At 47.3% G+C, this 18,156-nt stretch overlaps 1 protein-coding gene across 2 annotated transcripts in view; it reads left to right on the forward strand.

Annotated features, from left to right (window-relative positions):
• LOC139046724 (sodium/iodide cotransporter-like) overlaps positions 1 to 11,992 on the forward strand; it is a 33,151-nt gene extending 21,159 nt beyond the window's left edge. Inside the window, exons 10-16 of one of the 2 annotated variants that reach the window (XM_070525855.1) lie at positions 57 to 166; positions 1,409 to 1,476; positions 2,358 to 2,444; positions 5,752 to 5,912; positions 7,169 to 7,269; positions 9,005 to 9,102; positions 11,534 to 11,992. In XM_070525855.1, the coding sequence (XP_070381956.1) occupies positions 57 to 166; positions 1,409 to 1,476; positions 2,358 to 2,444; positions 5,752 to 5,912; positions 7,169 to 7,269; positions 9,005 to 9,102; positions 11,534 to 11,623 (715 nt within the window). In that variant the 3' untranslated portion in view covers positions 11,624 to 11,992. The remainder of the gene's footprint in view (positions 1 to 56; positions 167 to 1,408; positions 1,477 to 2,357; positions 2,445 to 5,751; positions 5,913 to 7,168; positions 7,270 to 9,004; positions 9,103 to 11,533) is intronic. The other variant, XM_070525856.1, reaches the window with a different exon arrangement.
• The last annotated feature ends 6,164 nt before the right edge of the window (positions 11,993 to 18,156 follow it).

Genomic DNA, 18,156 nt, shown 5'->3' on the forward strand with positions numbered 1-18,156 from the left:
TGGTAGGTCTAATTTTTGGCTTGCCTTGACCATATCTTGTTTCTCATCTTTGGCAGCACGGTGTCATCTGTCGTGAACTCCAACGCAGCTGTTCTGTTTGTGGACATTGTATCGCCAAACTTCCACGTTCCGCAAGCGAAGACTGCGCTCGTAATGGCTGGCCTCGGTAAGTGTGTGTATTTTATATATTTTACTGGCGGTAGAGCCACGGCTTCGTTCCAACGGTTTTTCATGCATTTAAATTTATTTCGCCCCCGTAATATCGTTCTTTCTGATGGTGAACATTTGTTCCTCAATTATTATTTATAGTGATATTTACATTTCCACCGAGCTTCTAATTGTTGTAAAACATTGGTCAATAAAAAGACACACCCGTACTTTTTTTTTTGTAGCTTTTAGCACCATCGAGTTCTTGTATGAGATAAATTTATGCTGTTTTCCTGCAATTATTGTTAGGCTATGCAGGCGAACATAAACCGCTTCAAACCGATTTGAACCGTTATTCAAACCGATTTGAACCGGTGAAGCATCCCCGCAACATTATTGCGTATAGTCTCACGCTGCGCCTGCCTGATTCGATGCTTACTCATGGGCGCAGCTTGTGAGTGGCGCAGAGCATAAACGTAAACGTCGCATAAGGCCGCGTTGTGACTTGTGTGGCGAACAAACATAAACATTGTACATTTCGCGTTGTATGGCACGAAAGCATGCCCAATTACACGCATCCCATTCAGCTGCGTAGCATTCGAATCAGCCCGCGACTTCACCGAACCTTCGCAATTAGAGACTTTCAGCGTGTCCGCCATTCCGGCAAATCGGGGCGGTTCGGGCGGATTACCGGATGGTCGGGGCCGTAAACGTGAACGGCCAGATAGGTGGCGCCAGCTGGGGGTGCAAGGCTCAACCACCTGAACACAGAGCCAATTACTATATCCTTCTTAGCTGGGATGTAAGTTTTCGACAGCGCCGTAATTGTGAACACAATTACGCCGCTGCCGAAAATTTGGACCAGTAGCAAAGCAGAATAAAGTACGTTACTGGAATTTTACCTCTGTGTTCGCCTGGTTGATCTCTACAACACCAGGCGGCTGCACCACTCCGGCAGCTCACGTTTACGCCCCCGACCATCCGGTAACCCGCCCAAACCGCCCCGGTTTGCCGGAATAGCGGACCCGCTAAAAGTCTCTATTATCACAGATTCCGATGTGTACGTTGGGTCGGCTCAAATTTCTCGATAGAGGCGCACACGATGATGACCACGCGTATGTCTACCTCGCGCTAGAAGCAGCGAGTGCTGCGCTAAATAGGAGCCAGCAATTTGCGATCAGCAGGGAAGCCGACTTGGAGGCTTTGCAGGCAGTCCGCAGCGCGACGCTGCAACGGCCTCACTATAGGCTTTCTTGCGCAGCGGCGGCAAGCGGCACAGTCATGACAATCGTGGGCCTCTTGGTTCCCTACATAGGATCCGCCGCGAGGGTGAGTGACGTTGGCATTGCAAACTCTCGGAAGTCGCGAAGCTTTTCAGCCACAACATTAAGCACACCTCAGCAATATCCCCCTCTGCGCTCATATTATGAACTCCCTTCGTACTCTTCACTAAATTTTACAAACAACTGCACAAGATGTTGCTACCAGGCCTCGAGCCATGGCTTTCAAGGAATTGTTCTCCAGCATCCTTCTCGTCCACGAGAGCTATAAGCGAAGATCAGCCTACGTATCAACCGCTCATGCATAACGCTGGCTGGACGAGAATCCCAACACTTTAGGGGTTGCTATCGATACACAGTCAAGCACACAACAAAGACACCAAGTTCACGCAGAATGCGTTGTTTACAACCGAGTCGAGCGTTCATCTTAAGTGGACAGCGAGAATAAGCCAACGAAATGGCAAAAAAAAATGATTTATCGTTTTGCAAACTAATTGGTCAGCTTGTTTTGCTTCTTCAATGCCAACCCCACAGTCGCGGCCTCCAGATTGTTCAAAGCAGGCAAATGGTCACCAGAGAGATCTTTGCGGAGGACGAGCATGCACAACCTACTGCCGCGATCGATCTAAAGAAGCGCGGAGCAGCGACATATTCATTTTGACAAGTGCTGCCATAAATCGCATGAAAATCGTGACCGTCATCCCATTTTTGTTCGTAATAGCCAAGCATTTGTTATAACAGAGGGCTATGTAGGTGGGCTCCACTTGCTTCCAGTTGCTAAGTACGTGCACACTTCCCTTTTTCCCCCACTGCTGAAGCGACTACCACGTGCAGAAACGTTTCTTTTGCGTAGTCGACACCTCTGACATCTAGTTGCGTCAGAAAAATGTGCGCATCCTAAGATAGCGTTCTGCAATATGTATTCCGCAGTTTTTCATCACACTGAGCGCCGCAGCGTCCGGTCCATTCGCAGGAATCGTTATTCTTGCGTTTCTGTTTCCCTGGGCCAACACGAAGGTAAGTACTTCAGACTCACCCCAAATTTTTCGCGTACTACGACAGCCATTTCATTACTTCTATATTGAAGCTCTCTTCACCTCTTCCCCCATACTTTGCTAGTACTGGCTGGTGTCTTAACGACTGCGCAACTGGGGTCACCCTGAATCAGCAACGAGGCATGTGGCGCTGGGTATGCGAACATTCTCAGCCAATCTGTCAGAACGGGAGTGTGCCCCTGGGTAGCTGTCCGAATAGACAAGCACAGCAAGGGGACGAGAGATGAGGAAGTCGGCAACAGAAAACGAACAAGTCGGCTACAAAGAAGTGAAGGTGTCGGCATAAGAAGCAGCCTAGGCTGGGAAAAGGAGAGGAGTGAAAATAATTGGACCAAAGCGTGCATTGACCGAGGAGCGTTGAGCTTCATAGCAGGGCAGAAGTGAAGACATCAGGGTGCCTACCAAGTTGACATTTTCAAATTCCCGGAATTTTCCAGGATTTCCCTGAGCGACATAGAACTTTATTTTATGTCAAGACGGGCTGGGGGAGGGGGGAGGACACTATGTCGCCCGATGCTGTCACTATTAGGTAAGCATTTTAAAAAATAACAAAAACTAGTTAATAAAGTTTCAATAGTAAGAAGTAGTGTTCATTTTATTCAAAATAGAAAACTGAAGGTAACGGATAGTAAAATGCACAGATAAAAAAAATTATTCGAAAAAGAAAAATTATAAAGCCCTATGTAAATCGAGTCGACCATATTCAAATACGAATAAAAAGATGCATACATAAGCAAATATTTTAGAAAATTTGCCATTTCTATTAAGTGATAGCAAGATCATTGGTCCCGAACTTTTTCCCAAGTGACATTTTCTCAGCATTTGGAAAGTCAACCTCAACTGTCCTCACATACTCTTAGCCCACGCAGAATGCCTCGGTTTTGTGTTTCACTGCCTTCAAGAGTTTATTTTAGTTTGGATGAGGGTCACCTGCATTTTGGCATCAGCCAACACTTTGCTTTTTGAGCTCAAGCTGCCTCACCCGTGCTGTGTCCCGTGACAATAGCCACTTCCCACGCTTGTTAAGCTTCACCGCAATACTTCACGTACGCTTCACCGCGTAATACTGCTGTGGTGAGGCGAAGCTGCCTTTCGGGACGCGGCATTATGCTGTCTTTCGGAAGCTGCCTCTCGGACGCGGACGCGGCATTGCAGCGAAGCCTCTTTAGATTGGTTGCTCAGGACAAGTGCATGCGCTTGCAATGGCCACTACTGTCCAGAATGCGAAGGGTCGTTCTCGTGATGTTGGAAATGCAGCTTGTAGCTCTAAAGAAAATATAGCTTCTGTGTCGTTGGTCAGCTTCGTTACACGCTGGTCGAGCACAGCGCGGGACATTTCTCTGTAAAAATTTCCCACTTTGCTCTGCGACACAAATGTCCTTCTTGCAATATGGTATGGTACAGTACAACTTTAATGCGATAGAGCTGACATCATTTCACTCTCCCGGTAAAATCTCGCTCATGTCACCCGTTACCAATGTTTTTAGACCATTACTGACTAAATCGTGATTAAAGTACTCTAGCATACAAGGCGTGCATGTGATTTTTTTTTGCAATATCCGTAAGTTAAAACGAACTTATCTCTGCGAGACGTTGAGCGCTGAGCTTAACACAAGCGGTTCCTCTATCATTTCCTTGAATTAAAAGGAAGCTATAGTTTTGGTCAACTTTTCAAATACACCAAAAAAACGCGGGACTACGGTTACGAAACAACTGCTAGACAGATCCGAATGAAATTTGTTGCATTCCATTGATAAAGTTAAATTCTAGTTATTGTAGGAAGCAGTTTGGCATAGGATCTGGAATTTTTTTACAAATAATGCCGAAAGTCGCTACGGCAAAGAAATATAAGCCCGTAGTTTACAAATCCATACCTCTGCACCAAAAGGGGGTATGGAATTTCTCTAACTGCATCCGTTGAATCATATAAAGCCGACAAATTTGATTTATCAAATTACGGCTTATGTGAATTTGGTACGATGTTTACAAATGTTTTTCAAAATCCCCACCCACAAATTAGTGGTATAGTTCACATGGGTGTATGATACGTCTGTTTTGTCCGCTTTAGATTCATTATTAGGTGCAATTTGAACAATTATGATATCGGTTTTCGTTGCTGAGTTACCAAGCTGTAAACTTGATAGCTTCGTTTTACGAAGTATCGACACATTCAAAATTTTTTACAAAACATCGACGGCATAAATAAAAAAATTGGCTTGCAGTCACTAGATTCCATTTTTTTATCATTTCAAAAAATGTCAACGAAATCGGCGCTGTAGTCGCTGCGAGAAATGCTTTCTCCCTTCCCCTGAATTTAGATGGGAGACCCCGAGCTAAAGCTTCTTCTTAAGACTGCCTTTTAATTGATTGGGAAATCTGAATCACCACCCGCGGGCTCTAGCCAAATTATTTAATCACAATCAACGAAACTTGCCATTGCGCTTCTGAACGAGGACATGATACCATCTTTCAGTGGCTGCCGGGACATTGTGGCATCGTTGGTAATCACCTCGCCGATGACACTGCCCGACGTGCCCAGGATGGCGCACCGACAGTCCCTATACCTTTATCGAGAGTAGACGCTGCAAGAGAGCTTCGCCGTCTCGCTCGTACCATCACATTAAGTTGCTGGCATTCACCACAGAACACCACAGTGTCGTTTATACAGCCTCAACCCATCACTAAGACTTAAGTTACCAGGAAAGCTTTCACGACGTGACGCAACACTGCTGTGTCGGCTGTGGGTAGCAGTGCCTTTCACCAACTCCTACGGCTGTCGTATTGGAATGGCGGACTCGCCAATGTGCGCCAAGCGCAAGTGTGAGGAGACCATCAGTCATCTTCTGTGCCACTGTTCTCGCTTTGATAACCAACGTAAGACTCTCCCGTGTGCCTTGAATAGACTGGATGACAGGCCATTTACGGAACCAAAGATCTTGGGAGCCTAGCCTCACAGTTCATTAGCCCAGAAAGCAGTTCGAGCGCTTCTTCACTACCTGAAGGCAACAGACTTGAGTGCCAGACTATAGACATCCTACACCTAACTTAGTGCATGTGAAAGTGCGGTATAGACTCATGTTTTCTCTCTCTCTATCTCTTTCACTCATTCCCTTCCCCACGTGTAGGGTAGCAAACTGGACTCAGTCTGGTTAACCTCCCTGCCTTTCTCTCTCTCTCTCTCTCTCTCTCTCTCTCTCTCTCTCTCTCTCTCTCTCTCTCTCTCGATCACAGGCACCAAAGGGCTCCATTCCTTTGTTTGCGTCTTCCAGGGCACGGCTACGGCCGCGCTGGGTATGTTTCTCATCCAGACTTGGCAAACAACTGGGCGGTTCATGGCCCGTATAGAACCCCTGAGAATGACCTATGGCACTGACAGATGTCCGGGGAATTCAACGTACCACGATGTACCGCAGCATGAAGACCGTCCTTAGTGAGCATTTCCCGGTTCATCCACGACCGACTGCGGCATCATAAATTTCTTTCTTGGTTGTCCTTTAGTAGTTCAGAAGATACTGAATGAATATAATTAGCGGAATCAAAACTAAGTTTTCGAGCCTTGAACCAGACCAGTACTTCTGTTCAGCTTCGATCGCACGTATCACACCTATCGTATGGTTTTATCTGCTTCGTCACGCCTCTCCTAGCTAGTGGTGTGGACTGCACGCTATCTGGAAACTTTAATAATTTTCGCAAAGATGTTTCTCTTTACAAAAGTTCAACGTTACAGGCGAGCGCTTGACAAAGAATATTTCTGCAAGAGTTGATACGAATGTGCACTGCGTAGTGGCTCAAATCACCTCAGTAACCCCTTCAGGCGCCTGTTAATTTGGTCGATTGAAAATTTAGTTTCGTAAATTGCTCGCATATTGAGAATAACGAAAAACGCACAGCAGCAAAATAGATTAAATACTTTCTATTCGTCGGAGAGGTTTCAAAAAAAAATTTGAGAGCTTCGACTCTATACAAAAGAACTCTCTACACGAACGTAAGATACGAGGACATCAACTATTTCATGTACGAGTATTTCGACATTTCATGCAGCATTGGCAGAGAGGCTGAGAAGTCGGATATTGGACTGCCGATCTGTCGACCTCAATTTCGAATCCTCACGGCACGGTATTTTTCCTTTGTTTGTGACTCTCTTGCAAATGATTCTGGCATTCATTCAAGAGCCGGCACTACCGGACATCCAAGCGAGCCTACAACAGTTATTGCTGTAAAAGGAAAATTGAAAGGGGGGGAGGGGGGGGAGGAGGTTAATGTCCATATAGTATGGTCATCTTCACCTCATCGCAAACAACGCGTCGAATAATGCAGAAAACTTACGGTTGTAGTATGTAAACTGCTACGGTTTTATAGATGTCACATATTTTATGTATTTTCTATGTACTTTATGCGTCTCTTTGAGGCCTGTCAGGTATTTTTCAGTAAAAGAATATATAAAAAAGATGTGCGTGAACCTGGAGCCCGCATTCACAGAGATTTTTGTCACATTGGCCGGTCGCGCCTTCCCTAATATGTTCAACATCATAACCGCACGGCCGGCATTTGCTCCTAGAACCAATCCCAGCGAACTTTTCTTTTGCGCCTATGGATTGTCTAATCAGTGGCTGAACGTTAAACCTCGCTCAGGAGCTCGCCTTCCTTTCCTACTTAAATGCGGTTACGTGTTCTGTACCCCGCCAGCTCGGACATTTTCCCGCTCTACCGGCTTTCCGCCTACTGGTGCTGCCTGTTCTCGACCATACTGACGGTGCTGCTCGGCCTGACATTCAGTATCCTATCCGGTATGTCTATCAATCATTTTACGCCCCCCCCCCCCACAAAAAAAAAACATACCGGCAGACTTCGGCGTGTGGGCCCCTAGAAATAGAGCATTTTAGATTAGGCCACAGTACTGCGCATGCGCATAATCTTTCGTAGGGGTAACATTCATAGTAGGGACGCAAGATGGAGGACTCCGCTCGTCAGCCTGAAAGGACTCCCAGCTGCCGCCGTTACTGCACTGTCTTTATTCGCAGTTTTGTAAATATATACAGGTATTAGTACTTGCGTCTTCTAGGAGGATGATCCCAGTCATCTTCACTAAAATGGCTGCGTTCATTCTTCAAGAAAACACAAGAATACCTCATCTTCAAGAAGACGAAACAACATCTTGGTAAAACACGTTTGCTTTAATAAGTTACTGGCGCACAAGCTTTGTACATAAAGACTGCTGTCAGTGTCGTGTTTTGGAGGTCATGCCGGGAGTCTCGCAATTTTATCACTGGTACCATGAATCCGCAGGTCTACGCGATTCTTAACAAAGATACATTTTGTAATGTAGTGATAGGCAGTAAAGCAGCAATACCAACGCAGCAATCGCAAGTATATTGGAAATAGAGCGTTGGCGAAGCCATGATTGTCAGCACAAATCAAAATTGTAGGCTTTTATGAGCCAAAACCACAATCTGATTATGAGGCACACTGTAGTGGAGTAGTGCAGATTAAGTTCGACCACCTAGATTTTTTTTTTGTTACGTGCAGTCAATTCACAATACACGGGCGTTATCGCATTTCGCCCGCATCAAAATGCGCCCGCCGCGGCAGGGATTCGATCCCGCGCCCTAGGGCTTAGCAGCGCAACGCCAAGGTCACCACGCCACCGCGGCGTGTACGGCACTCTACGTAGACTGCAGGCTACCGGTGGACAATGTATCGAACAAAACTTCCGCATCCTTGACAATCTTTTGCCTGTCATACGCGCTCGCGGAGAGCTACAAATGTCGAGCCGCATGTTTCATAAGCGCCGCTGGACAGCTTCGGCTGAACTCCACTCCATGAATTCACTCCACTCTGATTCCAGTAACCTTACAAGTGAGGCTTAGGCCTATAAGGTATAGGTTAGGCTTAGGCTAAGCGTAAGCTAGGCTTAGCAGCGGCAGGGCCACTGCGCGTACGCGTAACGCTCAAGCCGGTACACTATAAGATAATTTACATCCTTCAATGTAAATGAGGGTGTGCTTTGTCTATAACTCGCATCACTGCACTCTTTTCACCACAAGAAGGGCATAAGGGTGTGAGCTATAGATTGATTTACACCCGGTCTTATTCACTTCTAAGGGCGCAACTTATTTTACAACACCCTCGCTCCTCAACAGGACCGGCTATACAGAATGTGACAATAAGCGTCCACTTTGTCCGTATACTATTCTTTCGCAGCCACGGCCTAGGAAACCGCACAAATCTTGTTTGTGATAAGCGTGAAATGGACGCAGTTCTCGGCAGCCCCTGAACGCGTACACTGTGAATGGTTGGCGAGGAACGCAGAGCTAAATGTCCCTGCATTTCGACCTGCACAGCGGTGCTCCCTCGTCGTGAATCTTGAAATGAAGCCTTAATTGTAAGACCCGTTTGCGCAAATGCGAAGCCATCTAATGTTAAATGGCCCAATAAAGCACGGCGCCTGCTAAATGCAAGGCGCACTATAATGCGCGCTACAATGTGCGTGAGCGTTATAATACTCTCGCGTCCTGCCCGCAGCTCGACCGGATGATGGCCTCCAAAACGCCTTGCGTCTTTCGAGTCCTTTGGCCTTGAAGTTCTGGCAGCGAATCGGCTTGCTTCGACAACGACAAAAGGTGCGTTGCTGGCGAAACATGTCCTTTCGTTTGCTTTTCTGCGATGTTAAGTCAATAACGCACAAAATATATCCTAATGATGACAGTATTATGCTCAAATATTTGCGTATGGTAAACTTCTAATAACTGTGCTTTGCTTCATCGCAGCGCTTTTTTTATTTACCTTTGGGCTTGCTTTGCTTATAGCTGTACATCCCTTACGAAAATGTCAGATATGGCACTTAAATGATTTATATATGGCCATATTCGGACTTATAAGTGCGCATATAAGGTCATATGATGTTATATATGGGCTTAGGTATGGCCTTACACTGCCATATAAGGATCCCAGTAAGGACTTGTATTGCCATATAAGGGTCCAGATAAGGCCTTATACGGCAGCCTAATGATGCCATGTATGACTGTAAGTAAGGCTTTATAACGCCATAAAACGGTACAAATAGGCCTTATACTGACATATATGATTGCAAGTGAGCGCCTTATATTCTTATATAAGGAGTTATAGATATGTCTAAATTTGAATGTAAGTCATATTTCATACATTTGCTGTCATATCTGCATTGCCAAATGAAAGCGTTCAGAAGATCACATGCATCCATATACGACTGGATTAAGGCCTTTATGGGTACAGACGCCTTGCAGACATACCGGCTAAATTTAGCTCTTTCTCTCGTACAATGAAGAACGAGCTCACTAACAGTGAGCTCGTTCGAATCCCTCTAGTTGCAGCTCAGCCGACCTTTGCGTCATATCTTACGCATCACGTAAAGCTAATTTCTCGCTTACCAGCCGTTGTCAGGAAACAATAACGCAACGTATATCCACAGAGATTTCTAACGCCCTTTTTTTGTTTATAGAAAATATAACACCGTTGGCCTGGCGGCGTAGAGAACGCATAGTTATCAGGCATATAAATCCATGGCGGCGCTTTTTGTAATCATAATTTTGCAATCAACCTTCAGTGCGGTACCGCACTGCCTCCCATAGGAGCTGTGGCATTAAGGGCCCCGTGTAACAGAAAATCCGGCGTCGGCGGAGTTCTCCGTGAGCGAAAATTTCCGAATATTATAGGTACATTTATATATGCCACGCCTTGCTATATGACATGCGGTATATGCGGGTTATATTGCCACAACATTCTACCACTAAAGTTATACCTTGTCTTACATTCTCGACAAGGTATTCCTCGTAGTGTTGAGAATGACAGCCGACAAATAAACGTCATGAAACAAAACACCCACAGCGCACGTCTGTTTTGTCAAAGCTTCTCAGACTTAAATATTAAAAGTGCGAAACTATAACAGACAGCTGCAAATGGTATAATTTTTGGGCGCGGCTGTGCACAACCTCCGGGATCTGCACACGCCAGAGGCCGCGTTTCTACCAGAAAGCTCACCTTCGTGCATAGCGTTCGCCGCCAGCGTTTCCCAGTAAATATGGTTACATAAGCTGCAGTCGATGGGACGCGTGAGAAGCGGTCAGGGATCTTCGAATCCTATCGTGTTTCACTCTTAAAAGTGAAGCTTAAGCGTATCTTCAAGGGGAGTACGGTAGCGCGATTCAAAGACGGGACAAAAAAAGACAAAGGGACACACACAGCGCTGTGTACACACAGCGCTGTGTAGCGCTGTGTGTGTCCTTTTGTTCCGTCTTTGAATCGCGCTACCGTACTCCCCTTGAAGATGCATTACCAACAAGCCCACATTGCAACCCTCGTGAACTTAAGCGTATTCCAGGGTTTTTTTTTTTTTTCATGCGAAGCATATTACGAGAGCTCAACCAAGCTCCTCAGGCGCGGCGGTGTCGCCTTGAAACCACGTGACACCGTGACGTCACGACAGAGGAGACGTGGCTTTGGCTCAACTCTTGCAAGACGGGCTGGGTGGGAATCGAACCAGGGTCTCCGGAGTGTGGGACGGAGACGCTACCACTGAGCTACGAGTACGATGCTTCAAAGCGGTACAAAAGCGCCTCTAGTGAATGCGGTGTTGCCTTAGAAACGAGCTGTTTCTAAGGCGTGCGTCTCTTGCTCAGGCGCACATTTCGTTGCCGCACCGAACGCTGCTTTGCTCGACGCTCACCGCGTCCAATGCGGGGCGCGTAGTCGCTGCCCTGTAGCCCATTGTCTTACACCCCTTGGCGGGTCGACGGGAACGCTATCGCGTTCCACTCTTGAAGGCGAAGCAGTAATGCATGAGTTGTTTCTTCGTCTAGCCGAACCAAATATAGCCAAGCAACAGCAGTTCACCAGGCTAAACAGTGGTTCAACAACTAAAACAAAGGCTAGTATGCTTCGCATCCTGGGCTTAACCTTACCTAAGCCACAGCCATTTTTTTCTCTCGCTTCGACTTCCCTAATAAAACCCAAGAATTTGGTGTTGCTATTATAAACGATTTATTATTTGCCGCTTTACTTTCGTTTCATTTGCAGGAACCTGAACATGGAGCAGTCAACGAGCGAGGCGATAGGATATCGTCTTACGAAATTCGGCCTTTGCAAGATAAACAAGACGAAACGTAAGCCACGCACGGGGAATACGAGCATCACGGAGTCAAGACTCATCTCTCTCCGTGTCGAAAAGTGACCGGCACACCTAAGCAATACGAAGACTTGTCCGTGAACACCGACCAGTTGCCTAACCCAAAGTACGGCTTTAGAACACCCCTTTCCAGGTGCAGGACAGCCAATCCGGATCCACCAGTTCGGTTCAACTTGATGCCTTCCCCTTGCCACTTCGCTCTCTCCCAGCTACCATACAACATCCCGTACTATAGGCGCCGTGTACGCCGACGGACGCGCCACTTGTGGCGGCCCTGCGCAGAACACGCGGGAGAGGAGCCTGGCGCGCGCCGTAGTTTGTTGCGTCGTTGATCGTGCTGCTCTGTCTTATTCACGTTTTCAGAGCAAGATAGGCAACACCATTCGCACGTGTGGGATGGCCAAAGCTTCAGGGAATGTCGGAGAAGAATTGTTGCAGGGTGGGGGCCTCAAATACCGGTGAGAACGTGCCGGGGATACGGTTCTAATCCTTCCCGGCAAAGCCTCATCAGCGGGAGCAACGGTAGCAAAAATGGATCGTCGCTTCGAAGGGAAATTTCTTGTTATCATCCTTTCCTTTGTCGCTTCGGTGTTGTTTTCCATTCGATCGTACTTAGACGCTTAAGCGACGAAGTTCGTCTGCAGTGCAGCATGCGGTTTAAAAGCATTTCGCTAATGTTCGGAATGCTGTTTGCCGCTTATGTTGTTTTCCGCTTCTTTACCGCGTTGCGCTAGCTAGGCGGCACGACTGCACGAGCGCATTCCGTTGTATGTTAAAGCTACTGAACTTTGCAAGAACTGAAATTGTTGGTTTCATGTGGCGCGGTAAATCCTTGCACCAGCTGTCGCGCACTTCATGTTTTTACATCTATTTTATGAGTGGCTTTTCACATGTTTAACTGTTGCTAGTTGCTCCATGCATAACTCTTGTCGATTCTTTTGAGCTGCGCAGTTTTCACCCTGCCTTTTTTGTACAGGGTATAAATCACGCTGTGTCTTATCGGAATGATACCAAGGAAGTGCTTCTTTAACAGCTTTATTCTTTTCGCCCGAGGGCATCTTAGATATTGTTTTCCTTTTTGGAAATGTGTTTAGAAAATAGGTAGCTCAGGGCGAGAATTGCTAATAGCTGCTGCATATGGTATTTTTGTTCCATTTCTCGCTGAAAAGTTCGCGTCCCGTTTGGGAAGTCATCACACCTCGATGCTGCCTGAGCAAACTTAACACGCCGAGTGATTTGTTTATTTCACAACGTAGTCCCTTCTTGCATGTGAGTTTTGTACTCAACTGAATTCTTTCTTACACTTACGCTGCAGACGACAAAACCGGGCCTTGCCGCCAGCGCTCATCTACTTTGACTGGCGCTGCTCTGCCTTTAAATATATCACGTGGCACCTCTCTCTAGTAATATAAAAAAGTACTGAAAAGTTAGTCAGTCTTTAGCTTTGTACGTTTCCAAGCAGCTCCCTTGGGGACTTTAAAATTGCCCAAACTGCAGCGGGAACGGTCGTTCATCGGCGTATGCAGCAGAAGTGCATCGGCGGTGTAGTACTAACACGCGCTTTTATCCCGTGTGTTTGGTGACTTCGTTGGCTAGTGTACGCGTTTCCATCAATAAATTGGCAATTACTCTTCTTGAGGCGACTTCGACTGCACTTATTCGGTGATGTCAGATGTATTCATCGGCAGAAAAATCACAATGGCATATGCAGATATTGCACCGTGCGGATTTGTTTGATATAAGTCTGCACTATAACGGCGGGTGCTTATAATTCAGGTACAGAAGCAGCATTGCGGCAAGGGCAGAATAAAAAACACCATCGAGAGATCGCATCACTCAACAAAATTTATCGGCTAGTGAACATGAGCTCCATGTCATGTAAATGGAGTTCATGACGTTTGTCTGCGGGACACACCTTGCACGTATGTGGACCATTTTGCCCCAAACAACGGTAACATCGTGTTCATACCCACTCGCACAGAGGTGCGCATCTTCCCTACAGCTGTCACCGCAGAAGAAGCAGCCTGGCACCCGAACAAAGGAGAAATCGCAGCCGCGAACTTCAGCCATCCTTGCTGCAAAGGGTTGTCGTCTGCTACTGCTCCCGCGTGTGCTGTTGGAAGCGTCCGCTAGCTAGGTGGCTTTCAGTGGCGCCTCTATAGGCAGTGCACGAGGCGTATGGGGTGGCTTTTGCGAACGCTAGCTGTATTCAGTGGAACGTTTTGACACGCCTATCTGTCCGGCTTGCGCAAACGTGAACAAACAGTCGAACACCTGTTCCCATTGCTGCAATGTTCATGCAGCCCAGCTTGCTTCGGACTCTGCTGAAGTGTACTCAAGACCAATCTCAAATACAAAGGTTCTTGCACCACGGTCTCGCGCATCGCTGGCTCAGAAAAGCACTCCTCGCTTTACTGCTGTTCCTACAGTCTAGTGGCCTCAGTGACCACTTTGCGGGCATGATGTGCGCCCGGCTAGTGCCACCTGCTGGCGTTCCTTTTCAGGATTCTTTCCTTTTTAATTGCGACAACAAATATATGGGCACTACAAGGGTATTTCTGCCGTCGGCGTCGTCGTGATGTTCCGTATAAAGTCCGTATATATAACATCGCCACCGCGCGCCGTATGCTGTATGTGCGAGTGAAAGCGTGCGTGGGCGAGCCAACGATGGCGGCTGAATCTCGCGCGCTCTAGAGAGGAAAGCGGGGAGGAAGCGCGCTGTCTTCCGTCGCGGGGAGGGGGGTATGGTGCTACTCGGGTGGCGGCTGCGTATGGCGCGGTCGCGCATGACCGCCCGGGCCCTATCTCAAAAGCGATCTGTGATGAGTACACAGTCTAGGTATATCAAGGGCTCACAGCTTCGTGTGCGCTCTGTTCTCGCCGCTTAGTTCGCGCAGAAGCGAGAGGCAGCACGAAGGTCATTTCGCTCGCTGCTGCTGCCGCGCCTTCTCACCCCAGCGCTGTAACGGCGAGCGCGCGGTCATTGAGTGAGGCGTGTTCATCTTTGCATGCGCGCGCGTGACATTATGCTTGTTCATTTAATTAGTAAACGAACGCTTACAAGTTTATACGGCCTATAAAACTACTATCCTTACGTATAGCAGTCGTATGGCAGTCTACTAATTTGCTAACGCAATCGATGCTTCGCCTTTCGGATGCAACTGCGACTTCGTTCTGAAAGCCTGCGCTTTCTTCTACAGAGGAAATATGGAACTAGGAGGGAGCGTCACAGGATAAAATTGAAACCAGAGAAAGTCGATCTGCACGTGATCCCGTCAAGGTAAGTGTTAGTGTCTTCCACCGCAGCGCTCGCCGCGCTCAGCGCACGCTGCCCCCCCCCCAAAAAAAAAAGAGAAGACAACGAAGGCGACAGCAACGTGCGGCTGCCGTACTCGTACGCTGCAATGAAGACAACAAAGTATACGCACAAGTATATGTACTAAGTATATCCACAAACATATCGGGAAGAAAAATGTCAAAGTGGTTGGCAAAGCACCTGAGCAAGTACGCGTCGATGAAAAGCTACCGAGAACCAAGCAAACGGGGCTGAGACCAATGAGCGTCATGTTTTTGGGCGACCTTTTTGAGCTAGAGAAGTTAAGCAAAAAGCATCGAAGAAGATTTCAAGAGTAAGCGAATATAGTTTCTGAATCTACTGAATTATCTGTGAAACTCATTGGTACGAGGTTTCTTCCAGTTCCTCCGCATATTGTTTCCGAGGTTCACGTCGCATTTCCAACTCGTGTTCTTTTTTTGCCACAGTCATCGCCGAAGCACGCTGGGGTGCTGCTTCGCCTACCCACGAGGTTCACGTACACGACCTGACGTCGGCGCCTCTCCGACCAACCAGCGAGGTTCCGAGACACAAGCGCCTTCTTCTTTGCCCCAGTCACCAGCTTTTATCCGCTGGCTCCGCCTTCGTGGCAGCCATCTCCTCCTCCCTACTGCACTTTCTCATTATGTCGGGTGAAAGAGCCTAAAGCGGGTCAAGGAGCCTAAGAAAGATGGTCGCTGTAAAAGCGAAGTGGATGGCTTCAAAAAAAGGCTACCTGCGTGACGCATTGCTCAATCTTGTAATTTATTTCCTTCTTCAACTCTCCCTACCATTGCCAAGAACGGCAATCCGAGTGTGCGTCTGCCTGACTTCCTGACTTCCTAAGTTCCTAATGATGAAAGTTGTGTTTTAAAGGATTGCAATAGCAAAGTAGTCACCATCCTTCGAGGAAGCAACACTGATAATTGCCAGAGGGCGCGACACAATATCAACCAAGATCGGAAACCCAAGATCAACCTGACCTCTGCTGCATTTACTCCGGCGCACAATCATCTTACCATGAATGAATGAATGAAGTTTATTTTTGTTTGCCAAAGGAGTGCTGCATCCTGCAGCGGAGTCGACAATTTGTGATTTTCAGGGCCTACAGGAATCGCCTCAGAAGAAATGCAATAACTCTAGATCGGCCTAAAGCCCCTTAAACTTCATAAAGTACTGCCACGCTTTGAATAATGCCGCCTCCTCCTCGCGCACTCCGGCCGAGGCCAACGACGCGTCGCTATTGGCCTAATAGCATCACGTGGGCCCTCGCGCCGTGCATAAGCGCCATTTTTGCTCGAAAAGCGTCTACGGAGTGGCGAGGAGCGCATGTTGGCGCCGTTCCTACGCTCGAGCAGTGTAGGCGGCGCCACAGTCGAAGAGGGAGCGTGAAAGAGAGGAGAAACGAGGAGGAGCGAAGGCGGAGGAGGAGAGTGTCACTACTTTACGAAGTTTAAAGGGCTTTAGATCGGCCTGCAAGGTACCGCCACCTGGTGAGGCAGAACTTAACCAGCCAAACACAGAAGTCGTATTGCTGTAACCAAGTGTAAAACATTTTAAACATTTAAACAGACAACATGACCATGATTACGCTCCTGCCGAAAGTTTACATCAGCAAAGTAGAATACACTTGGTTACGCTATATACACTTGGATACACCATACACCATATTACAATTGGATACGCTATAGTAGCTCTGTGTTGTCTGGTTGAGCTCGTGTCACCAGGAGGCTTAACCATGCCGGTGGTTTATATTTGCGCCACCACTCATCCGTTAAAAGAACAGGCCGCATACGCTTGTGTTTACCCGAATAGCGAAACGATACTCTATTAGGGTAGAAATCAGTCGGCGTGAAGTGATGGCCGCAAATGCGTAGATGCTGGTGCCGATTGGATACCGACAGTGCGATACGCTGCAGCCACTCCGCTCGCATGCTGCCTTACAGAGGGACACGGTCTGGCACGATGCACGTTGTACCAAAAATGTGAACCCAGAGCGCTAAATAGGCTTGTTGGAATGTAGGATTCATGGTTACGAGGCGTCAGCGTAAAGACAAGGGAAAAGAAAGGAAGTGCAAAACACAAGCGCTGACCGCAGCCAAGCTGGCTGGGTCATGAAGTTCTGGGTTAAGACATGGAAAGGTGCCCGTTGCATCAGAAATGTGGCGAATCAGGAGTGTTAATTGGGCCAGCTGGAATGTTGGATTCATCGTCACGATTCTTCAGCGTAACGACAACGGACAAAAGAAAGGAAGTGCACAACACAAGGGTTGACCGCAGCCAAGCTGGCTGGGTCATGAAGTTCTGGGTTAAGACATGGAAAGGTGCCCGTTGCATCAGAAATGTGGCGAATCAGGAGTGTTAATTGGGCCAGCTGGAATGTTGGATTCATCGTCACGATTCTTCAGCGTAACGACAACGGACAAAAGAAAGGAAGTGCACAACACAAGGGTTGACCGCAGCCAAGCTGGCTGGGTCATACAGTTCTGGATTAAAACATGGAAAGGGGCCCGTCGTATCAGAAATGTGGCGAATCAGGAGTGTTAATTGGGCCAGCTGGAATGTTGGATTCATAGTCACGATTCTTCAGCGTAACGACAACGGACAAAAGAAAGGAAGTGCACAACACAAGGGCTGACCGCAGCCAAGCTGGCTGGGTCATGAAGTTCTGGGTTAAAACATGAAAAGGGGCCCGTTGTTACAGAAATGTGGCGAATCAGGAGTGTTAGTTGGGCCATTTGGAATGTTGGATTCGTAGTTACGATGCTTCACCGTAAAGACAAGGGACAAAAGAAAGGAAGTGCATAAGACAAGCCCTGAGCGTCGCCAATCTCGTTGGGTCTTGAAGTTCTCGGTTAATACATGGAAAGATGCCCGCTGTACTAGAAATGTGGTGAATCAAGACTGCTGATTGGGCTAGTTGGAATGTTGTATTCACGCTTACGATACTTCAGCGCAAGGACAAGCTGAGAAGTTACTCCGAGAGCAGCTCGGGCCGTTCCGCCGTCTCCTTATGCGTAAATTTTACTTTTTTTATACACTCCACGGCTCACGGAAGCTCAAGTCGGAGGGGCAAGGTACATACAATATGAAACACTGAACGTAAAAAAATAATTAAAGAAAACCGAAGTAGAGTACAATATAAAAGAAGCATTTTGAAAAGAAATTTTAAAATATAGCATGCAGCGTTATACAAACACG

This window comes from Dermacentor albipictus, chromosome 9 (genome assembly GCF_038994185.2).
Source record: "Dermacentor albipictus isolate Rhodes 1998 colony chromosome 9, USDA_Dalb.pri_finalv2, whole genome shotgun sequence".
NCBI lineage: Eukaryota > Metazoa > Arthropoda > Arachnida > Ixodida > Ixodidae > Dermacentor > Dermacentor albipictus.